A 24,595-nucleotide genomic window follows, 5' to 3' on the forward strand; every position below is an offset into this window, starting at 1 on the left:
TTATCGTAATCATAGTCTCTTTATCTTATTTATTTCTTAAACGTACTTGTCACAACTTCATGACGCCGCGCGTTAGCTCTCGGCAATCTTACAATTCGGCGGGAACCTGCGAATAGTCGTGTCGAAATGCAAAATCACTCGCTGTAATATCTTATTACACAAATATATGATGCATATATCTTCTGCTCGATTGAAATCTTTCACGGGAGGAAGGGGGACGCTTAAGATAAGAAAACAAAAAAAGATACAACTTGGGTGATGCAAATCGTGCTTCTCGCCGCTTGATCGACGATCTCTCGAGAAACCGACAAAGATATGCCTTAGCGAAAAGTTCGTCGCGTGTCTCGTTAATGGTTCCGCCTGGTAAGCATACATTCTCGAAATTTACGATTAATTTGGTACCATTAACACAGCTCTGACTTTCGAACAGAATATACGGATGCTTGCTGACGCTGTATTTCTTACAAATATATGTATATGTATATATATATATATATGTATAAGACAAGGCTCGTGTATACGACGAGCGCGTGCCTTGTAAAATTTGCATCAAACTTCGGAGGCGCATTCTCTGACGAGATGGAGCTTGACCTTTCGGCATTTCGAGCGTGTCTACATTAAAATACAGCGCGATGTTGTTCTCCGAGAATCGATCTTCGAATCGTAATCGTCGCGAGGAACTCGAGGTAGTCGTGGATGGGAGCGGATGACCGATCGAGTTCTCGTTGCAGAAAGGCTAACTCCGAGTCGACCATAGAATTGACAGTTTAAGGGAATGGCGATGATGGTTTTGGCACATTCCGTACATATTTTTATGTATGTGTGTGTGTGTGTGTTGCGTACACTGAGTCCTAAACGATTTCAAACTTTTTTTTCTTGGATGCAGTTTGGATAACAGCCGGTGGCCCAGCAAGAGAACTCGTTTCTGAGGAATATCCGGTCCTCTCGCTGGACATCTGCTGCATTCCGAATTGCATTGAAAAAGCAAAATACAACTGTTTTGAAATCTAGTGTATATATGTGCGTGTCTGTTGCGTATATCAAGAGGGTTTTAAAGTATCGCTAAAATATCTGTATATAACTTTACATCGTATTATTAGAATCGTACATTTATGAAATATAATATAAATAATATTATATGCACATACGTATATGTATTATGTATATACAATATTATTTATTTACTTTCTCTATGTGTATACGGATAGCATAACTATTCTCAAGTTCAAGTGACTCGCCAACGTGAAAAGTCGCGATAAATGAGTAATAAAATCCTTTCGGGTACACGATATAAAAATATATAAAAATTACGAATTCGATATAACGCGTGGCCGAATGATCAACGAAGGTGGCGCAATTCGTGCCGAGAAATTACACTCCCTTCTCGAAATACATAAAAAATCCGACGATTCCTCGAAACGATAAGCCTATCTTCGGCCGCGCACGTTACCGATATCTCGCGTACGCTTCCGAAAATCTTATCGTAATCTTACGTGCGATAAATATACCTTAGAAAACGTAGTTGGCAGTTTACAATGTATTAGTCGCTTTGTGACGAGCCGGACGAGACGGGCAAAGAGACAATGTCCTGCCGATGATGATCGCCGCGGCGCGTTTCACGCGACAGGACGCACACGCAAGATCGCTCCGGACGATTTTCGCATGTCCGTCTCGCGGGAATTCATCGTGAATGTTCGAGTCATCGTGCTCGAGCGAGAAGAGAGAGACAGAGAAGGAATGATAAATTGTGCATTCGTGGTCCGTCGTTTCGACCGCATCGTCGGTCGAGTGTGGCCGGCAGAGAAAGAGAGAGAGAAAGAGGATTAGCGCCCGTCGTCTCATATAGTCTCACGTGTAAATAGAATACAATCATACGGTAATTGCAACACGGGAAGTACAATTTATATATTGTACACGAATATATTACATCGCTCTACTACTGTCGTCAATCGCAACGTCACCGTCTGAGCGATCGAGGTCTATCTCGATAACTGACGCTAACTGACACTTATACAAACGATTTTACAAAGGCCAGTAATATCTATGTACGTCGTAACATCCTTACTGCGATCTAAAACGATACCTAAAGCCACGTGTCGCCGCCGCTGAGAATTATCAAAATATGCCGACGTGTACGTCCGTCAAGTAATAAGTAAAAATGTACAAACATCGCGTTCTTCGATCCCCTATGGCAGACAGAATGTACGAAGACGAAAACATAAAAAGAAAAAAGGAAGAAAAAAGAAGAAATGGGGGAGAAAACAAGAGGACGGGGGCGAAAAGATAGAAAACGAGGGGCGGGGAGAGAGAGGAGAGACGGAAAATTAACGTTAAATAAAATCACACTATCATCTATCGATCGTTCGTAAAATGACCATCGTCGATCGAGTATAAAGGTTATACAGTATTCTCGGAAGTACCGCGAACATTGGCGTCACGTATGGTTAACGAAGAGGACCGCGTAACAACCACCACTGTGCCGCGATAACGGCAGCGCTGATCGTTATCGCGCGTCTCCCGACGGAGTAATATGTAAACGTGGAAGATTTCAAAACTCCTTTGTTCAGTATGCGGACGCTTCCTTATACTCGGAACCTTCCATGGTGAAGAAGTCCTCGAGCTTCCACTGGAGCGTCTCGAAGGTCGGTCTCTTCATGGGGTCCTTGTTCCAGCATTCCAGCATGATGTCGTAGAGCGTACTCGGGCAACCGGGTGGACACGGCATCCTGTAGCCGTGCTCCACCTGGTGCAGGACCTCGGCGTTCGTCATACCTGCGGAGTAGCGCATTTACATTTTATCAATCCGGTCATAACGACCGAGATTTGTTTTCTCAGGTGATCCGGTGTTCAAAGATGAAAAACACGGAGAGAAGAAGAGCTATGGCGAGAAACTCACCTGGATAAGGTATTCTACCGTATGTGACTAATTCAGTGAGGAGGATACCGAACGACCACACGTCAGACTTAATACTGAATTTGCTGTAGTTTGCCGCCTCGGGCGCGGTCCACTTGATGGGGAAGCGGGCTCCTATTCGGGCTTCGTACTCATCCTCCTTGATGAGCCTGGCCAAGCCGAAATCGGCGATCTTGACGACGTTGCCGTCCGCCACGAGGACGTTACGGGCTGCCAGATCTCGATGGATGTAGTTCTGCGACTCCAAGTAAGCCATACCAGCGGCTATTTGCGCGGACATGTCGATCAGTTGCTGCAACTTTACGCCTCTACCTTTGCCTATAGGAGAAAAGAGGAGAAAAGAATAAAAAATGATGTTCGATCATGTCGAGTCGGACGCCGATATGAAGGCCGAAGAATACTAAGCGCGTGGGACATTGCGAATCCGAAACAGACACCTGGCTTACACGATCGTTGTATTCCGGCGTGATGTAACAATTATTCATCAGTCGTAGTAATTTGTCGGTTGAGTGTTTCAGCGAGACATTTGTTGTTGCAACGCGAATTATCGCGATTCATAAGTCATAATTGTCCCATCAAACAACCAAATAAGGACCACAACGATTGTTACATTATGCCAGAATAACAGTCATGCCTTGTACACGGAGTACAGTAAGGCAATAACCATTACCACTTTATGCACCTTCGCAAAAAAAAAAAAAAAAAAAAAAAAAAATCAAAGCTATTCCCCATCTAAAAAAAGTAAAACAACCGTTTCACACGATGTCTGTCAGACACATTTCTCCTACTCTCACATATTTCTCTATTGTGTAATTCTTGTTGGCAAAATGTTCGATATCTCACAAATTTCAAGGTGAATATCACCTCACCGTAAGTCAAGCGTCCATCTCAATTTGTTCGGTTACTAGAAGTGCACGATACTGTTTCACCCGTGTGCGATCCGATTATACCTTGCAGGTATTCCAGTAGACTGCCGTTTCTCATCAACTCGGTGATGATGTAGATCGGCTCCTCCATCGTGCACACGGCGTACAGCTGGATTAGCTTGTTGTGTCGCAGCTTCTTCATGATTTGCGCCTCGGCCAAGAAGTCCTTCGGGTCCATGGTGCCAGGCTTGAGCGTCTTTATCGCCACCGGTGTGGTGTTGTTCCACAGTCCCTCCCACACCTCACCGAATTGCCCCTGTCCCAACTTTCTGAGGAACTTGAGCGACGAACGGTCGATCTCCCACTGGTCTCGTGTACGGTGGCTCAGGCCCTCGGTTACGGGTTTCTCAACCTGCCGACAAAGCCAGAGCCGGATCAGCCGCACCGCGCGGGCCCAGACTCGCGGCTTGCGATTTGTTGTGCGAGGAAGGGTATCGTGTGTTGTCGGCGGTACAATCGTTAATAATTGCGAGCTATTCGTTCCGGCCTCCTTTGCGAGGAGAGGAGAAAGAATTTCTAAGTAAGCGTTCAAGAGACAATCTCTACGCACAGCGTAAGGAGAGCTAGCGCATCATAACCTCCCTCTTCGCGGATATACAAACCTACCCTGATCGCCCTGAGTCCTGCAAATCGTTAAGCGCCGCGGTGACGATCTCTCGCGGCGGCGGCCAAGCGCGACGCGAGAGAGATCACACTCCGACGGCGGCTGATTTTCAGAGGAACGAAGAGAGAGAGAGAGAGAGATAGAGATACGTATATAATATTTAAATATACATATATAGAAACGAAGAGGAAATGAAATAATGAACGAATACAACGCGAGCGTATGCAAAATGTCTCAAATCGGCGTTTCACGCCGCGGAAAACACGCGTCGGTCACGCGTAATCGGCGTACGTACGTATAATCTAAAACGCGATAACACGCACACGCACTCACACCCGTCCATCCGTCCGTCCGTCTGTCCATCCATCCATCCATCCATCCAAGTACCAAACTCGTTCGTCATCCGAGGAGAGCGGAAGAGGTTCCCGCCGTTACGCGGAGGCGCGCCTTTGGGACATTCTGCATGCGCGCGAGCGAATATACAGATCTCGAGCACACATACATTCGCCGACAAGCGCGCGTTCAATTCTCTCGCTTTCGTCAGAGCACGGCAGAGCACGCATATGGTGAAGGAGGCGTTGGTCAAAGGTAAATTGTTATTCACAGGCGAGACGAAACGCATTTTCGCGCTTGCCAAATGCTTGCCCGTTCGGATCTCTTAGAGACTTTCCACTTTTCCTCTCGTTCCGTGTGTGCTGCCAATCTTTCCGATTCGTACGTTTCCGTTATCCTAATTTCGTTATCCCTCTCGCGGAGAGCTTGCTAGGATGCTAGATGAATATGTTTCTTGCATGTGTGTGATGTGAGAATGAGAGAACGAGATCAAAAACCATGTTGCAGATATGGAATCACATCGAGATGTACAGAGAGAGAGAGAGAGAGAGAGAGAGAGAGAGAGAGAGAGAGAGAGAAAGAGAGAGAGAGAGAGAGAGAGCTTTTAGATACGAGATATCTCTAAGTGAATGACAATCTACTGCTTTTGGAACATAATCCCGTATAAAACGGGCTTGTGCTGTATGTACAGGCCGGACACAATGGAGAGAAGCGTTTTGCGTCGAAAAAAGAAGAGAAATCAAAACGTGTTATGGCATATTAGGACATTCAATTTACCAAGAAAATCCACCGGGAGGTAGGGCAAGCAATAAACAGACAAACAAACACAGTCTATTCAGACATCGAACTTCGCAAGAAGAGAGAGAGTGCTTATCAAGAAGTGCGCTTCTACAAAGACCGCGGCATCTTTTCCTCTTTTACTCCCCGTAAGGGTGCAAACGCAACCTTTGACGGCTGCGAGTGTCTCATTACTGCGCGCTGCGCGTTACTGCGGGCCTCGATATGTATGTACACGTTACTCTAAGCGTGTTACTTTCCGCGCGATTTCCCGAGAGCGAGGGCCAACCGCTGCTCGGGAATAACGCGCATCACGCGCGGTCGCAATCAATGTATCTGATGTAACTGACATGTTTGTAAATGTTGTCTCTTTAGGATGTGCCATTCGACACCTATGCTATGCGCGGACACGTCGGAGTGTCGGCTCGACCGGCTCACGCGCGCGCGCTAGCGATAGTAACAATAATGAGAGCAAAAACAATAAGAATAATCTGGGGACACTGTGATACGTCGGGCAATCACGGCAACAATAGCGATGACCGTGCAATTATCGCCATTATTATCATAATCGGGCGGCTTCGGGCAATCGTGCGAATCAATCGCGTCTCGCGCGTTTGCTTTTGCAAGTGCCGACCGCAAATGCGAGTTTGGACAGCTTCTCCGTCGCGCGCGCGCGCGATATCGCCGAGTAGCGGCGTGCAACGTCGAGCTGATCGATTCGCCGATAATGAGGTCTCAATCGCTGTTATTTATTGCCCAATTTTCGCGCAGGGCACCTCGCGCCGCGGCGCGACTTACGCTCGGCTCGCGATAGCGACGATAACGGTAACGCGCGCGCTACGGTATTCGCTCGTTCGTTGCACATTTTAATGCGCGCGACTCGTCCAGCGTGATTCAATGCCAATGAAGAGAGTTTTCCCTTCTTCGAAGGTTCTCTCTCTCCCCCTCGCGACGAGACAAAATGCGCTCTCCCTTTGGCGACGGGGAAGGGGCAGGTGAACGAGTGCCTCCGTGCGAGAGAAAGAGAGAGAGAGAGAGAGAGAGACAGAGAGGATGCCGCACGGAGAAGAAAGATTGAATGGAGTTGTCATGACAATGACGCAGCCAGGCGCGTTTTGGCGGAAGGAAACGGCACTCTTGGTTCTCGCAGACCAAATTCGGCTCTTCAGCATGAGAAATTCCATTTCCTTCAAACGTCTTCTGGTTCACACCGATCGAATACGTTCCTGCAGCTCAAAAGATCAGAAATTTCGTTTCATTCCACAAACCGAGATCGGTCTCCTTACATACCAGAAACTCTGTTCCTTTAAAAATCTCTGCTTACAAATCGAACCTACTCTTGAAAAAACTTGGAAATTCCGTTTCCTTCGAAATTTCCGCTCATAGAAAACAAATTCGCGTCTGGAGAGCCAGAAACTCGTTTCCTCGTCCAAGGGAAACGCATCGAGTCGCCGTGTCAACTCGGCCACTCTCATCGTTCCCCTCCGTGCGCGTTTCTTCATCGATCATCAGGACCCGCCGGTGTCTGCGACAAGCGAGACTGGCGACGACAATAACGCGTGAAACACGACATTCACACGATTCCATCTCTAATCTGCCTCGTAAGGAAGCTGGGGTAATCCACAGCGGCTGCAGCGACATCGATCATCACGTCCCAACGGCAATTGCCGTTTGCCGCTCTGATTACATTACAAGCCCGGTCTCGTGTCGGCCACGTGGGGAGCGGGGGCGATTGGGGGCAGCAACTCGATCGCTTACCTGCACGCAAGGCTTGCACAGGTTCACACACAGCCCGTCCGCGTCCTTGCTGTAGTGCTCCACCAGGTCCTGCAGATTCCTGAACGTGGTTCGCCTGGCGATGAAGAAGCCGCCCTCGTCCAGCTGACGGATGCGGTAGTGCTTGACCGTGTCGCCGTCGCGCACTGCAACGATCCTCGTTAGACAGATTCCACGTCGCGCGCCTGTCGATCGCACGCGGTCTCTCCTCGCGCCGCTTGGCCACGGTTCTCTCTCACTCTCTCTCTCTCTCTCCCCCTCTCTCAGCAACGCGCGGCCCGCGGTCGAGCGAGGAGATCCACGCCAATCGTTATTCACTTATTAATATCGCACGGTGACCGCGTTACACGATCGACCGTTATACGGCTCTTCTATTATCGTCCGATTGCGTTACCTGAGAGGGAGTAATCGTTGTGCCGGCTCTCGGAGTCTCTTATCAGGAAGGCGCCGTGGTCGTTCTCCGGCAGCAGCAGCTTCTTCTCCGCCTCGATCCGCTTGATCTTCCTGAAGTACCACCTGCAAGTGCGAATGCCAGCGGTTACGAGAGCGTGTCGCACGCCAATTTCCAGCCGGGCTCGCCTCCAGCAGGAGGCGACCAGCTGTTGCGAGGAGAAGAGAAACAGAGGAGATTCATCGCCGTGAGTCAACTTCCAGGATATTACTTCCAGGTCAATCGGTCCGCGATAACAAGCGGTTACCGGTTCACCGTGATACCCGGGACGACTAAATTAACTAGAGATAAAAAATAACCGATGGAAACGACGGTTGACTCACGGTTCCGCTTCGATCGACTTCAACTTGGCCACATAGTTGCTAGGGATGTAGCCCTCCTGCCTGGTGCGTTTACTCCGCGCCAGCCACCAGTCGCCCTGCGTGTCGTTGAGTATCTCCAGGTGCTCGCCTTTCCGGAAGCTCAGATCCTCGTCGGTGCGAGCGTCGTACTCGTAGAGAGCGACAAATATCTTGGCGGTCGCGACATCCGCGTCCGGAATCTGCGGCATCGGCCTGATGGGGTCGGGCGGCGGGGTCGGCACCGGGCTGGCCTGCGACGCGACCGCCTCGATGCTAGGGTTGCCTATCCGGTCCGGCTTCTCCTTCTCCACGTCCGTGGGGTTGCTGAAGCAGTTGCCCATGTTGCTCGGTGTCCGGGCGTCGTCTCGTGTCTCTTCGCCTCAGACGGAGCTCGTCAGGAGACCTCGTCGCTCTGCCGACGGTCCCCTCGGTCGCATCTAATTCGCGACCGGACCTTGAATAGCGACGTTTCCCGGCAACGGGGTGACCGACGACCGTCCTCCTCGTCGTCGTTGTCCGAGATTCACAGGCGTGCGAGTCGCGGACGGTCGGCCAAAAGAGTCCTGCCGCGCGCACTCTCGCTCACCAGCAGCAGGATCGATCGATCCGATCTCTCACCGGGGTCCAGTTCCCCGCACGTGCGGCACTCGCGAGATCAAATCGACGTTGCGCACAGCTGGCGACGCAGCCGTGAGACGCGAGAGAAAGAGAAAGAAAGAGAGAGAGAGAAAGAGAGAGACCTGTCAGCTGTGTCGCGCCGACGACGATGGATCGACGAGCAACCGCGAGACGGCCGGAACTGGCGTCGACTGGATAACGCGAGAAGAGCGGGCGAGCGGGCGAGAGGGAAGGATCACATCCGCGAGGGAAGGCCAGCGGTAGCAGCAGCGCGACCACCGAGCGGGCTCTCCGCGCATTCTCCGGATATCCTGGGCGCCCGCAGGTACAGATCGGCGCACCGACAACCGCGGAGCATCGCCCGCGAAAGCCCGACGTGGGTCGATCTCGCGATCTCGAGATCCGCCTCGTCCTGCCCGAAGAGAGACCGTAGCGCAGCTGCTGCTGCTGTTGCACTTGTGGAATCGCCGAGGAGTAGCCCAGCGTCGGTCGTACGTCATCAATCACATAGTCCTCTCTATGGACGCGAGCGCGCGCGCGTGCGTGTATGTACGTGTGAGTCCTTAGGTGCGTGCGCGCGTAGGAACGCGAGAAGAGCGAGATACAGAGAGAGCGAGAGAGAGAGAGAGAAAGAGATAAGAAGAGGCGAAGACCGAGAGAATGGGCGAGGAAGGAGAGAGAGAGAGAGAGAGACAGACGCGAGATCAGGCCGCGCGCGATCGACACCTCTCACCAAAACGCAGCTTAGAAAGTAGGCAAGCCAGCAGGCGGAGGCGCCGTCGCCATTGCAGGCGCGAGTCACGGATCCGTCAAAAGCCAGAGCCCTTCCTGTGCGTATCCGTCGGTCCTCGCATGCGCGCGTGAGTCCGCCGACCGTCTTTCTTCCATACGACACACGCCCAACGGTTCCGCCGAGCTGGACGAGTCTCGCCGAGGAGCGAGAGGCCGCACCGGATGTATCTCGGCTTCGACGGGCACACGGCGATATCGCCGAGTATCACCGCGCACCGCGACACTCGCGAGAGGGACAGCTAGATAGATAGATAGATAGATAGATAGAGAGAGAGAGAGAGAAAGAGAGAGGATGAGAGAGAGGAATAGAGCGGTGTGTTCTCGTCGCCAACGACGGAGGGTTCCCTCGACGGAGTCGTTTATATTCGCGTCTACTACGTACCGCTCTCTCGTCAGCCGTCCGACCAGCCGACGACGCTACGAGACGGGTGTGGAGCGTGTTGCGAACTCGCGCGATACCACCTCCGATAGCTCGTCACTGTCACTAACTGTCGCGCACGCATATGAATGCGTGTGACGCGCGCGCGTAGTCACGGAGAAAGTGAGCCCAGCGGGAGCGCCAAGTCGGCGCTGCTCGCCAAGCATTTCCGACGAGGAAGCGACTGCCGCGCCGCGGACTCTCCCGCCAACTGACGACTGCCGCGTCGGTCGGTAAAGTCGTCTTACCGACGGAGCACATCTGCACCTTCGATCGCGCTCTCGGCGGATCGGATTCAAACGTCCGGCAAAATGGCGCGTCGAAGGTAACGGTCGGCTTAGAAGTCGATGGGCCACAACAACCAGCCGGGTGTATTCATCCCCAAACGAGTCTTTATTTTGCAACGCCCTAACTTGCTAAACTCGACAAACTCAAACCTCGGCTGCCGCTCTCTACCTGCGTAATAATACGTAGAATTGATAATCTAAGAAAGGAGGAGGTGGAGAAGGAGGGACGACGCCGACGGGATCGCACTTGATCAGAGGTACCTTGCTCGTATCCCCTACTTTCCTCTTTTTCTCCCTTTCGGTCTCTGCACACATATCGTTTGGTGTGCTCGCTCGCCGCTTCTCCAGCGAGAGAAGACTTTCGGAGGGGAATCTATGTACACCTAAAATCGTTTACAATCGTCACGGAATGGTCGCTTGAGAAGGCGTGTGACAAATTGCCGCCGCGATCATATCCGGTGCTGATGCCGGTTTCAACAAGTTTGTCGTTTACGAGAGAATAAAAAAACGTTGCCATCCCCTGTAGATGCCGAGCGGGTGGCGCATAGAAAAAACAGAAGCGGTGAAACTCGAGCAGAAAGCGAATCAGCCGCAGTCGCGGTCGAGAATTTGCGGGAAACATAATTCCGTTGGCGCGAGTAAACTTCCCGTTGCCTGGGAAGGATAAGGATCGAGTGGGAAATTCGACTGCAAGAGTGGAAAGAGATTCCCGACCAGGTAAATGTCCTCGATAGTCTAAATCAAATGTTGGAATGAATTTTATCCCTTCGCGGTAACAAAGACAATATATCATTTCCCAATTTTTGTGTGCTCAGTCAAACTGACATCTCTTCTTCCGTGCATCGTGTTAAAATTCTCGACAGTGATTGGTCGATCTGCTTATCGATCTGGCGAAAAGGATTAAATATAATTGCATGAGAAATTGTATATATATATATACAGTCATGTATAAATTATATATGACCTATATATACAAATGTCATATCTACATGGCTGCTATGTAATCATATGCAATTTCCACACGTGAAAAACGTTGACGAGCGAAAGAAATAATTTTCTTCAATTAAACACCGACATCGCAGACTGCCACAAGCACCGGCGGTCACTTTAATGGTGTTTGCACAACAGCGTTTCTGGCGTGAAAAATCACGTACGATTATACACGGCCATGCAGGGAGAAACTTCATACATAATTACATATAATCATTTCCTCTCGAGTCCCACTGCTTACGCTTTGCCATTTGGTGTCGCGACCCCCTTGCGTTCGTGAGGAATGTGCGTTGCTTCGCCATGTCCTCATCGCTCAGGAATATTCCTCGATACCGACTCACCATTCTTTCGGATCGCCGATAAAGCGCCCACTGACATTCCGGCGCTGAGATCAGCTGGTTCTCCTGCGCTCGTCTCGTCCCGCATGATGATTAAAATGATTAAATATACAACGAACACGGCAATGATTACACATATCCATGCCATTCGCTACGTGCGCTACGATATTCTCACTGCTCGAAATCGTGCCGCTGCGAGCCGAGACTCGGACTCGAATCTCGAACGATCGATTGACGACAGGACGATTATAATCTCGACACTCTACTTTATTTCTCAAAAAAGAAAGAAGAAAACGTCGGAAAGATATATCTTAACAACGGTCTAGGTGTGTACGCGTGTCTGTGTGTTTACAGTCGTCCTCGTCGAACGGCGCGAATACTTTTCTCGACCTTTTGCTCTGTACAATGTCTCTCGGAAGGTCCGTCGAAAAGACGTGTCGACATTTAGCGAGTCGACCTGGCGAGATATACGAAAAGGATACGCGAACCTCGCGCGCTCGTCGTCCCACCGAGAGGCACGTCCGACGGAGACGACGACGACGCGCGCGAGCATCCTTCTTGTGGCCGCGCGATAAAAATAACGCGCGAATTAAGATAAGAATTCGGGCGCATGTGTTATCAGAAATAAACATGGGAATCGATCTCACGGTGGGTCGAGCGGCGAAGAAACAGCGAGAGAAATCGATTTCCTTCCTCCGCCAGCGATCTCTCTCGAGCTCTCGCCGCGGACGATCTATAAATCGCGACGGAATTCGGGGCAGAATTCTATTTGCGATTTTGTGTGCCGTACAACACCCGGAAAACACCCGAAGCCTCATGGCATTGTGTCACGCACGTGTCCGCCGGTGCACTTGGGATTCATCGAATTTTCTCACAGACAGAATCCCGGCCTGAATTCCAGCGCGAATTATAGACCGGCCAGAGCGAGTTTTACGAGCGCGCGAAGGCACGCCGATTGCGCAACGCATCGGCGACGGTCATTGCGACAGCGAGGAGGGAGATTTCAATTGTAATGAGCTCGTCTGTTGGGAAAAGAGAGAAAGAGAGAGAGAGAGAGAGAGAGAGAGAGAGAGAGAGAGAGAGAGAGAGAGAGAGAGAGAGAGAGAGAGAGAGAGAGGGGGACTAATGAGACGTGTAAAACGTATCGGGCGATAAAATCTCCTGGCGTCCTTGCGAAAGATTTCAGCACCTATCGAGACGAGGAAAATATACCCGAGTCGATTTAACTCGAGATCGCCCGTAAGTGGTGTTCGTCGTTCCTATTTGCGTATATAAAAACGATAAGATAAAACGAATACAATGTCAAGATAAAAAGGGAACGGACACCCAGCTGCATTCTCACGGCCGAAATTACATGTATGTACATGCGGTTATTATGCCTTTGATTGCTATATGCGTATATACGAACGTTCAATTGTTCCGTCCAGAAAGTCACAATTGACGGTATTCCTTCGTACACGTACAGCAACTCTCTCCTGCGCGCGTGCACATCCAGTTACCTCTCGCAATGAATAATTCGAGCCCGGACGATCGATTTTGCGAAAAATACACCTCGTACGCCTCGTAAGATCTGTCCGTCAAATCGGAATCGTCGTATGATTATCGGGACAGTCGAAGTCTTCTGCCTTCGCAGAAATCACGGCGAGAGTGGCGCAAGTGATATAACGAAACTTTATTATTTTCTTTCTTCTTCACGTGTTCTCTCGCCCGCAAAACGGGCGCGACTCGACGATATTGTGACACTGAAATTACTCGTTGCCGACCTTCGGAGTCCTAATCTAGATTCTTTTATCGCTGAAAGACCCAAAACCTAAACTCTCCTAACGTTTATTAGCATCTCTTTTTCCGCGTGTCGTTCGTCTCTAACGCTCCATAGAAAAATAAAGGGAAAACTGGAGTGTGTCTCGTTCGTACGTCTCTGAAGCTGGACTCAGAGTCGCGACTTTGCTGCTAGTTAGTAAATTACGCACGGTTACACTTGTTCTTTTTCTTCTCTTTTCGCACGACATGTTAATCGAATCGTTTAAATCTACGTCTCTATCAATGTTTACTACTCGGAAATAGTTATTCTGTAATAATAATAATTACTCTTTTTATAGTCTATCAAAATATTCATCACAGTGCTACGGACACAAAGATTGTGTTCATATTCATATATATATATACATATATGTATATATATGTATATATACATATATGTGCACACACGTACATATATGTGCACATATATACATATCTATACACATATATATACGATTATATATGTGTAAATAATATTTTTTGTTACTTCCTCCACGGAAAAACTCGCCGGTTCCGGTCGCTCGCGTTACACTCGCACTCGCCTGCGGCAAGGTCTCAATCGTGAAATGAGTCTGACAAACGGAAAATTTGAGGAAACACAAGAGAAAAGAACGTCTATCCGAAAGGGTTCTTTCTTGGTCGCAAGTAGCGCACAAATAACTTTGTACTCTTCACCGCACACGTGTGGCGATATCTTTGACGTGTACGGTTTCGATCTTCACACTCAGCACGTGTATGTACAACGGGCGACCGGACACGCCAACCTGTTTTTACGCGCTTATATATGTATCACTTGTTTTTATCGTTTTAAACGTAGGGTGCTACACACACAATGGCAGTATCATCCCGCTTAAAAACTCTCTTACTCGCTTTCTACGCCTGTGACTATATTTACAGCAATATAAGTTGAGAAAAAATGGCCTCCCAACGAGAGATCGTCCAGCCTGCGATAAACTCCGTAAATGTAATGGTTAGCGGCATGCACTATAGTGTAGCGATTACAATATAAACGCTGGACAAAGAAAGAAAAGGAAAAAGGAAACGTCGACGTAATCCCTCTAGTGGTGCGCGCTCCGAATTGACTGACCGATTTCCGATTACGAATCACGATTGTTGACGGATCAAACGGAAAGACCAATCGGCTGTATACAACATGTAAAACGGAATTGTCCAATCGGAAAAACACCAATGTACGGTTCTACGGTGCAAGGACTAATTTGAAATGAGAGATCTCGTGCGGAGTACGTGACGCACACGTGCGGCATTCTATACTGCAAGCGCGAACCATAGATCAAAGTGACACCCCGAAGCGGAAGTGTAATCGCGATTTCGCGTCGATTTCAATCGGACCGGTCATGTTGGAAAACTCAATGGCCAAATCAGAGGACTTCACTCTCTAACTTAACTCTTCGCCGTGCGCGCGCTCGCAATGTGCAAAGAACGTAATCTTCGCCCTACGAACGTTAGCCAGTTATTTTTTATGGGGAAAAAAAAACGTAATCATATGATACAATTATATAATCTTATAGTACTACGTATTATAAAAATTATATATAATTTCAAACAATAATAAATTATTGTTCCAACATGAACGGTTAATCCATCCTTCGTACGGTTCCATCAGATTCTTTCTTTCTCTCTTCCCCCCCCCCTCTCTCTCTCTTTTTCTCGATCCTCGGCCGCGAATCCTTTGCGATCCGAAATCAACCGAAAAGAACCAATTCAATGATCATTTCGTCAAATCTGGTCTGCATCTTTTGTTTGGGCATTATCACAATTGTCTCTCGAGCGAGTTAACGTGCTTGTACACACCCACTTCTACTCCCGGTGTTTTCCGAGGGATCTCGGGAGCAACGTTCGATGTAAATTAAAAGTAAATTACAAGAACATTCCGACTACAATGTCTCTCCAGAACGACGCGATGGTCGTCGGTCGCCGACGTGACTTGGAAAGAAGAGAACTCGGCTCAGAAATGTTTTCCCTTGTTCTTTTTGAATCGTTCTTTTTGAATCGCAACGCGCGTCGATCACACCTCGACGTGAAGGGGACTAGGCGGGCGGAACGATTGGCAGCAGCCCCATGGGAAGAACCACGTGGCTCAGCACCTTGGCGAAAATTTCGGATTCGTAGGGCCGTGGATGTAGCTCCTGAGTTCCTTCGGCGGCTCCGAGCCGAAGTCCGACGCCGTGTCCACGTCGGACTTGCGGCAGATGATCATACGGATGTCCGTATGTAGATAAATTCGACCTGACTTGCTGGACATAAATCTGAAACGAGCGAATGCGTGCGTCAAGTTGCGTCCTTCTCCTGTGCCTATCCACTTGCTTCGTTATCGGCCTGCGTAGCGAAACACAACACGTTGAACGCCGCGTTATTCATATCCGGATGACGCGCGAGTTTCCGAGCGGGAGGCCACGTTACTCACTTTTTGCGGCTGATATTCCTTTGCTCGCCCGCTCGGCTGTCACGCAAAAAGTCATGTCATGTTCATGGAATAAAATACAAAACGGAATTCTCAAATTCGTCGGGTGATTATTCGTCGTTACGAGTAAAATAGGCAACATCGACTCGATGTTTTCTTTCTTAGACATCTCACGAGGATTCTCTATTTTCTTTCGATATATCCCCAGACTGCTTATGAAAATTTAATAGTCACATTACGTTTAACGAGAATTTAACGGAAAATTAACGAAGCGTTATCACACAAAATCAGTAGGAGGGAATAACGAACAAAAGGATCATCATTGATAGACGGAGGATTTCTCCCTAGCGGGACTCTCATACGTGGCGATCAACGTGTCGAGCGTCCGTCAACAAGCGCGACTATGCTTACCTAAGGTGAACGAGGTAGCGCAGTGTTTTGTCCCGCAGTGTTCTTTGACGTAAAAAAGTATGAGATCGCGACGGCATGTCGGAAAGATCGTAAAGTACTACGAACATCTTCACGACTGTACCGAGTGGATTGAGAAGGGTCACTTGGATGGTACCGCTCCTCGGCACCTGATAGCCTTTCTTCTCCAAGTTAATGTGAGCCTGCAAGCAGAAGATAAACAGCATTTCGTACGCAGCGCGACAAGAGGTCCGAATCGGGCCGCTGATATCGATACGCACAAGGTATGGCGTGGAGACTTTGTCGTTGTCACCGAGCGTGTAGAAGAACACGGTGACTGGAAGTTTCTGATGCTTCGGACAGAAAGAACCGCTGGCACCGAGCTCCGCCGTAAAGCCATGAACGGTGGACACCGGTTCGAGTCTGCCGTTCAATGCCGACTCTTCGAAGCTGCCTAGAAGAGCGTGACTCTGCGGCCGGTGGCGGGAGCTTGACCGTCTTCTGGATGTCTCCTCACCCTCGCCAGCGTTTTCCGTCTCGCGATCAGTCTCCTCCAGCGACACCGCGCCCGGACTCGGAGGAGTATTCAGCTCAAACAGCGCGCTGCAACGTGAAACGGTAAAGTCTCCCGGTTGTTGGAATCGCGTTTGCTCATAAATTTTTTCCCAACGTATCGCAGACATTTCGGTTCACTTCGTGTCAGGGAGAGAATCGACCTGATACTTAATTTATATTTTTATTCATTTTTTTATCCATTTAAATACTTTGTAACTTTTATTCATTTTATACTTCTACTGAAGAACGACTCAGTATACCAGGTTGCGAGGTTGCTCCTCTCCTTGATAAAGTAAAGCGAGACGTCGCAGACAAATCTTCGGTTGATGCGGTAGATTTATTATTTTTCTATTCTAATTTGTGCGGCTAATGAAAAGAAAACAGTCCTCGTTGGACGACTGACTGACATCTGTTTCACCTAAGAAACTGTCATATTTTTATGCTAAGATAGTACAAAAAACACAGACCTGGCAGTCAGAGTTGATCTGACCTTGTAAAAGACGCGACAAGAAACGTAACGTATTTCCCACCACGTAAACGAACGCCGTACCTTCTTTTAGACGAGACAGAATTCAAGCTGCTGTCGTAATCAAAGCAACAGCTGCCTCTCCTGAGCGGTGCTGGGCTGGAGGTCAACGGCAGGCCGGTCCTGCTGTGAAACACCATCGACGCCGCGTTCTCCAGCGACCGGCGGAATCTCTCCTGCTCGAGGGCGGACGGCACGCCCCTGTCGACGGTCTCGTCGTCCTCGGCGACGCCGTCCTTGTGATTATTGTTGTTCCGCACCTTGGAAGACGAATGGCCGTTCTGCAGGATGGTCGCAGCGGTCAGATTGTTCTTCGAGACGGCGGTGTCCCTCGCGTTCACGTCGTCGTCTCCGGCGAGCTCCCTCGCGTCTGCGAGTAGCCGATCACAGTTGCCCTGGCGATTTAGGCCCGCGGAATCGCGCTCGCGATCGTCGATATTATTTGTACTATGTATCGGTGGCTTTTGATGTGCGTCTTTTGTACTGAGCCCTGGAGTCGCCGGCCCCTTCTTGTCGGCGGCCTCCGGAACATTCGCGAAGTCGATTCGCCGCTTCGTCTTGCTCCTCGCGGAGTTGTGCAGATTCGCCGGCTGTTCGTTGTTGTAGCGCGACGACGCCGGGCTGGAGCATCGCGCCGACGGGTGCTCCCGCTCCAGCGAGACGGAGCTCTCGTCCGTCGTACTGGTCCTCCTGTTGTCCTCGTCCCTCTTAAACAGCTGCCGGATCTTGTTAAATCGTTTGTTCACCACGAGCGGCAAGGACTTGTCGTCGTTGACGGCACAGGCGGTTCTGTGGTCCTGGTCGAGCTTCTCGAGGCTCGCGCGACAGTCATCGCTCTCGTCGTCGTCAATACTAGTCGTCAACCTCGGTCTGGTCCCGTTTGAAGCGTCCAACGTCTGACCGTTCCGGTCCCTGCTGCCGTTCCGCAGGATCGCCCCGAGCAATACGTCCGCCTTGTTGGAGACGTTCCGCAAGCGCTCCACGTCACCGTTCGCGCACGCCCCCGGCACCTGCGGCTCCTCGTGCCACCTGTTCGGCTCGGCGAACTTTAAGTGCGCGGGCTGATAGACGTTCTTGTCGTAATAGACCCGGTCGAGAGCGGCGGCGGCCGGCTCGCCCGCCGGATAGTCTATCCTCTTGTACAGCCTCTTGCCGTCGTAGAGCTCGCTAGACTTGACGCGATTCGCCGCTAGGTTCGCGCTCTCCGAACTCGCGCATCTCGGCGACAACTTCTCCATCGCCGCTCCCTCTTCGCCAGCCTTCTCGGACCGTTCCCGTTTCTTCACGTTCTTCAGGGTGGTCTTCCGACGACCTGACGGTGTCCTGGCACGCAGCACCGCCAACACCTCGTTCACCTCCCGCGGACTCAGCTCCAGATTGCAGTTCTTGAACTTGATCTCGTTGGTACCTTGATGATGCTCCGGCTGCCTCATGCAGCCCTTCACCTTGCTGTTGTCGACGTAACCCTTCGCGGCCGTGACGCCCAGCACTCTACCGGGCACTTTGCTGAACCATTCCAGGATCCCACCCTCCTCCTGCTTGTCTTTCTCGTTTGGAAACGACAGTTTCCACATGAGGTGGCTGAACTCCTTGCCAGCTCGCCCTCGGCCTTTGGCGGTATTGTCTTCCTTATTTTGGTTGGCCTCCAGCGCATCCTGACCGGTCGACACCGCCTCCGCCGAAGCAGTCTTATTGACGTTCTTGAAGCAGCTCTGGTGTACGGTGCAAGCGGAATTGTCCACCTTGCGGCAGTATACATTATTATACGTCGAGGGCCCAGGGTTCGACTCGTGAAAAGGGTTGGGCTGAGCGTAGGGGTCGATCGCGACGTTGGTGTCCTTGGTGATCGGTGGCTTGTAACTCCTCTCGGAGTCGCTGAAGCGCGCCTCTTTCGCGCCGCAGAAGCTCTGAAACTTGCTGTTCATGTTGCTGTTTTGCCAAGAAGAGACGAAGGACCAGGACAGCCCGGATGGCAGCTGAGGGAACGGGCCGAGATTCTCCAGCAGCGCGCCCCTCAATCCCGCGGCTTTGCTCTCGGACGAGCTGTTGGACCCTTTGCCGGGATTGATCGAGCCCTTGCTGGAATTATTGTAGCTTTCCTCGATCCTGTTGACGTTGGTCTTGGGATTGGCAATCTCGGCCATCTCCGTCGTACGCTTGCAACGCTTCTCCAGGCTGCTGTCGCGATCCTCGATGTTCAGCTGCGTCTTGAAGCAGCGCTCCAGGTGATCCGAGTTGAGATTGTTACGGGTCCTCACCTCGTCTCTGCCCTCCGACTTGTTCTGAAGCGCCCGCATCGCGCTGCGGTTATTCGCCATCTCGGTGCTGCCTCTCACGTTATCCTTCGTCTCCTGCAGGATGGATTCTTGGAGGGACGGCATCGGCACCGGCACCGGCTGTAAGGTCACGCAGAAGTTCTCCGCCGGGCCGCAGGGGAGCGACCGGCGACGTTTCCGTTCGCTGTTGGACCTGATGGTGGGTGACAGAGGGGACGCGTCTTCCTCTTCGCAGTGACAATGGTGCTTGCCGGACTTGTTGCAGGATGTTTGCAGCCTGTCATCCACCAGAGCTGCCGGAACAGACAGACGCGTGAGTTTTCATGCACTCGCGGCGATCGCTCGTGTCTCGCAGAATAACTTCCGTAATGTTTTTCTCTTTTCCATGTCGAGAGGCGAGAACTCGTAAGAACGGGAACCCCGAGGTATTGGGAACGCGAAGGCTTAATTCATTACCAGGCAAAACAAGGTCGGGAGGATTCTGCGGCGCAACAGGCACCGGAATATTCTTAGTAGGTGTCAACGCCCTCGCGATATCCTCCTCGTCTTTCTCCTTCTTCGGGTGCAACGAGCACATCAGCACCGGCACCTCCTCCATTCGCGGCAATGCCCAAACGGTGATCTGCAATCGAGAAGTACAGTGTTCGACCCCTCGCACGTAAGAGGGGTGTTCTCCCGTGAGATTCGAGTCTACTCAGGTGTGTATCGGCTGCTGAGAGCAAAAAGTTTGTCGGGTCTGTCGAGTGAACTAGAAGACGATAATCCCGAAGGATTAACACTTCTCACCGATAAAACGAACGTCTATCTCTTCTCAAACGGATCTAACGAGGACTCGCAATTTTCCTCTCAAACGGCCAAACTTTTGCAGCAACCTAATATTTCCTCGACATGACATGACGTTATAATGGATTTGCGTGTGCGTGCGTGTTTTGAGAGATCTGTTGTTACCTTGATAGAATTCCCGTCGCCGTTACCAGCCAAAGGAAAGGTGTGCTCCACCGGTGTCTCCCGAAACTTTCTGAGATTGTCTTCGTTGTGTGGCACGATACGAGTGGCAATGTAACTCGGCTCCGCACCGTTGCTGCGCGACCACCACGCCGCGACCTGACTGAAGTGCAGCCGTGAGCGAACCGCCTGGTACAACCCTTGATAATTCATCGTTTCTGGACTCCTGCAAGTAGCGAATAGATGAGTGAATCTTCCTTGGGACGCGGGTCTCACACTCTCATCGACGTCGCGCCAATTGAAATCTCCGGCGCGAAGTGGGGGACTTACTTGCTCGGGACAATGGAAATACACCAGTACTCCAGTAATACGTCCGACGTGTGCTGCCATGATGAGATGGACAAGGACGGCACGGGGCAAACGGGATACTTGCTCGTAGACTTGGCCAAACCGCACGGACAATCACTGCACAGGAGCACCTCGACGCACAGGTACGAGCCGGTGGCGATGCGCTCCGCGATCTCCCGAATTAGTACCAAGTATCGATCGCACTTGAAAAGAAGAGGAAAGAAAGTCGAGGGACCAGTCCCGCAGGAGACAAGAAACAAGAGAAGCCGACGGCCCAGGGAGGACTGATTGGCGAATAAGTGCGCCGCGACCATCGTCGCGACGCGTTTCTCCTGGCCAGCCAGCGGAGAGACGCGTCTCGACGGGCACAATGAGGATACAAATCTGATCTCACAGCGGATCGCGGATTTGAATTTCCCGTCGCTCGCGAGCCGCGCGCGCAATTTGGCTTCTTCCGTTCGAGCGGGCGCATTGTTCCCCGGGGCGACGCCGGTGAAAAAGTGCCTACGAAAGTGGGTCGCCTAGAAACAACGGCGAGTATAACGGGGGCACCATATGCCACTACTTACCAAATAGTTGGTCTCCTCGCACACGTGATCGTTCGGGACCGCCTGCATAGGCGGTGCGCAGTGCGGGCCCTCTTTGTAGCCACGCGGAGGGCCCTGGATTCTCCCTTCGCACACTAGGACTCCAAGGGCTCGAAACACGCTAAGAGTACCATCCCGGCCGCCAACCCCGTTCGGGCTGGACGTGCCAGCCGTCACCGCACCTAGACAGTGCATACCTGCGGAGCGAGAGAGGAATAATCAATGCTCGCGATCGAACGCGTCCAACACGTCGCGGAAGAGGATCCGTGGATCGCGCAATTGACCCCAATTACGCCCAGTTAGGCAGACTTTAATTAAATCCTCTTTCTCTAGCCGCGCTGCCGGAGCGGCCTTTACCTCGACCGGTCGAGACTCGAGACTGCCGAAGGATCACCAGAGATTTTCTTCACAACCTACATGAATGAGTTCGACGAAAAAGTGACGATTTTCTACGGAAGGAAAAATGCAAGTTGATGCGGAAAATTCGTCACGGTTTCTATTTCCCATGGGAAATAATTTCCATGGGAAATAGAAACCCATGGGAATCTAATTCCCATGGGAGCGGGGATTCTCTTGCTTACTGAAAAAAAAAAGTAGCAGGTCTTCGTCAGACGTGTAAAAAATCAGCGTTGATTTTATTGGTAAAATTAAATTTAATTAAAATTATTGGTAAAAATTAACGATTGAAAATGACTAATCCTTCGAGATTAGACAACGTCGTTTCCTGCTTCATTTGACAAACGCGACGAATCTTGCGCATCAGCCCGATACACCGATAGAATCGGTCAACAGGTCAGTTGAGGTAAACCTCGACTCGGTAGCAATATCGTTGAAATTAATAATCCAATCGATGAGACAATGTATATAATATATATTTGATACGCGACAGCATCGAATTTTTTCCGTGTGCGAGGCATCGGAGCTGTAATTTTCCTCGATCGGGCTTGTCGAGCGATAATCGGCAGACGGCCCGATGTTCTCGCCGATTGTTTACTCGCACATGAAGCGTCGATTTCCGAATGTCATTGCTCCTGGGGACTTATCGCGAAGTGATATCGGGACGCAATCTCGGAGCGCGTACGCGCTCCGAGAGGGCCAACGTGCTCGGGACGGCTCGTACGGAGACCCCCGGATTTTTGTCGTCCCTTTAAATTTGTTGTTGTGTCACGTCCGCAGGACTGGTTATAGCCGGGCGCGTAGAGCACGTGATGAAAGAAAACAAGGTGCAGTCCGGCCTGGCTGCGGCGGGTAACAGGTTTTCCGAACGGTTAGTACAAAGCGGTAGGGCCGATGCATTGACTTGTGCGTCGCCGATACGCGAGGATCCCGTTGAGGGATCTCTCTTCGTGGCGAGCATCGCTTCGTTTCGTCGAGCGGTGCGCAGTATTTAAGCCGCGGCTGAGCTCTCGACTTTCGCGGAAATTCGTCGCGTCTCAGCGATCTTGACGAGACTCTGCGCCGGATCTCGAGTCGATCTCGCGGATCCCGCGACCGACGAGATCACCGCAACTCGCAAGGTGTGCAGCTGCGGACGCGGTCTCCAAGGGGAGACGCGATCGGGGCCGACTCATTGTCAGGCGAGCCGCGACTCCGGCTGATTAATGCCGCGACTATCGGGGATTAAATCGGTTAGGTAATCGCGAAACCCGTTCCTCACGATTCCGTCGGCATAATCAACAAACAAGATAAGAGAGGACACATCTTCCGCGCTAGATAACTAGCGACTGCCGAACCTCGCTAGAGCGCTAGCACGGATTACGACGGGGGAAGGGAAATGAATCCGCGTCGGGCGAGCAAACGCGCCGCTTCATTGAATCCGTCTGATGCCCGCGACGCGCAGGCAGCGAAGTGCCTGTGCCATCCTTCGCGATTGATTCCCGGCCGCGTCATCGTCGTGAGATTTCTGCCTGACAAAACGCTCCCCAGCTCCTCCGGCTCCGCGCCCGGGTCGGAAACAGCGGGTTCGAGGAGAGATAGAGAGAGAGAGAGAGAGAGAGAGAGAGAGAGAGAGAGAGAGAGAGAGAGAGAGAAAGAGGAGAGAGGAGAGAGATATCTCCTCCGCGGCCGAAGGAAAATTATCGAGCGTGTCGTACGGCGCGCACGCGATCGAACGGGTCGCGAGAGTGCTTAACGACGCATTACATAAACGGAAAGCCAGTACGAGCGGAAACTCGAGGTCTCTTAATATCTACTCTCGCTGCCCACGTTACGTCAGCGAATCGCGCGCACCGACTCGCGCCACGTCTGGCCGTGGTCGACGCGATTTTTCGTCTTTCCAATTTTATCGTCTGGCCTAGGGGAGGGGCAGAAACGTGTCGGCGATGGCGATAAGCGAGGCTTCCAACGTCACGAAGCACACAAAGGTTCCACATGGTCCCCTCGTGACAGCTCGCTCGCTGAATTCGTGATCGAGGCTCGCTCGCTCCTCCTGCGCGTTACGCTCGCATGAAAGCGCGATTAAACTCGCGCTTATATAAACTTTCGGCTGATACACTTGGCGGAAATTGGCGAACGATCGTGCTGGTGATTTTCAGTTCCTTCCGAGGGGAACGCGATGGGTTGCTGCAGCGATTAATCGTCGAACCCGATGGTCATAACTAACTATACGGGGTGTCCGTCGACGAATGCCGCGGCTCCGTTGAACTCGCCGTTTTCTTCCCTCTCGAGTGCGTCAACTCTGGAACCGCCGAAGCCGTGGTAGGCGATCCGACTTGTAATTTCTTCGACAAGTTATCGAAATTTACGATGATGCATTTCTCATTGACGTTGAGCGAAACGAACAAGATTCAACGATCGTCTCTCTGGATTTTGAGCGGATTCTGACGGAAATAGGTCGCGCCAACCCAATAGGTAGTTCCAGCGTTAAAGAGAGCGCGTTCGTGGAAAGTCCTCGATACGCTCCTGAACGCGGCTGCGTGGAGTGGGGAGTGGCCGGTGGGGGTAGACGGCGTGTATCGATGGCGTCGTCAGCTGAGCGCACCACTCACAGCTGGGTGCGACGCTGTCGCCGAACAGCTGATCGCGTCCTCGCGCTGTCAGAACATGGCGAGCTAGCGCGGAGTGCAGCTCGCAAGACCGCCCTGCATTTTCAGGTCGCACTGACCACGGGCCCGTGGTCTCAGGGCCGTACGGACGGGAGTGCGAAAACTCCGACGCGTTTGCC

General features: G+C 51.2%; 2 protein-coding genes across 3 annotated transcripts in view; both read right to left on the reverse strand.

Moving 5' to 3' along the window:
- Src42A (Tyrosine-protein kinase Src42A) lies at positions 1-9,309 on the reverse strand. Of its 2 annotated transcripts, none has more exons than XM_025307463.1 (6): positions 8,105-9,309; positions 7,725-7,846; positions 7,313-7,476; positions 3,865-4,186; positions 2,897-3,232; positions 1-2,772 (listed from the first exon to the last, which is right to left on the reverse strand). In XM_025307463.1, exons 1-6 carry the CDS (start codon positions 8,461-8,463, stop codon positions 2,564-2,566), a joined length of 1,512 nt encoding a protein of 503 aa, XP_025163248.1. In that variant the 5' UTR covers positions 8,464-9,309; the 3' UTR covers positions 1-2,563. The 2 variants fall into 2 exon arrangements, with proteins under 2 accessions (XP_025163248.1, XP_011154154.1); XM_011155852.3 differs by having other exon boundaries at positions 3,865-4,192; positions 8,105-9,306.
- Positions 9,188-24,595, reverse strand: part of atos (atos homolog atossa) — a 22,863-nt gene continuing 7,455 nt past the window's right edge. The window contains exons 2-10 of the mRNA XM_011155847.2: positions 21,415-21,629; positions 20,828-21,048; positions 20,501-20,723; positions 20,009-20,174; positions 17,301-19,845; positions 16,477-16,798; positions 16,199-16,398; positions 11,435-15,632; positions 9,188-11,124 (exon numbers count right to left, since the gene is read on the reverse strand). Coding sequence (XP_011154149.1) covers positions 15,464-15,632; positions 16,199-16,398; positions 16,477-16,798; positions 17,301-19,845; positions 20,009-20,174; positions 20,501-20,723; positions 20,828-21,048; positions 21,415-21,627 — 4,059 coding nt within the window. The 5' untranslated portion in view covers positions 21,628-21,629 and the 3' untranslated portion in view covers positions 9,188-11,124; positions 11,435-15,463. The remainder of the gene's footprint in view (positions 11,125-11,434; positions 15,633-16,198; positions 16,399-16,476; positions 16,799-17,300; positions 19,846-20,008; positions 20,175-20,500; positions 20,724-20,827; positions 21,049-21,414; positions 21,630-24,595) is intronic.

The sequence above is a fragment of the Harpegnathos saltator genome, unplaced genomic scaffold, assembly GCF_003227715.2.
Source record: "Harpegnathos saltator strain DR-91 unplaced genomic scaffold, Hsal_v8.6 scaffold87, whole genome shotgun sequence".
Lineage (NCBI taxonomy): Eukaryota > Metazoa > Arthropoda > Insecta > Hymenoptera > Formicidae > Harpegnathos > Harpegnathos saltator.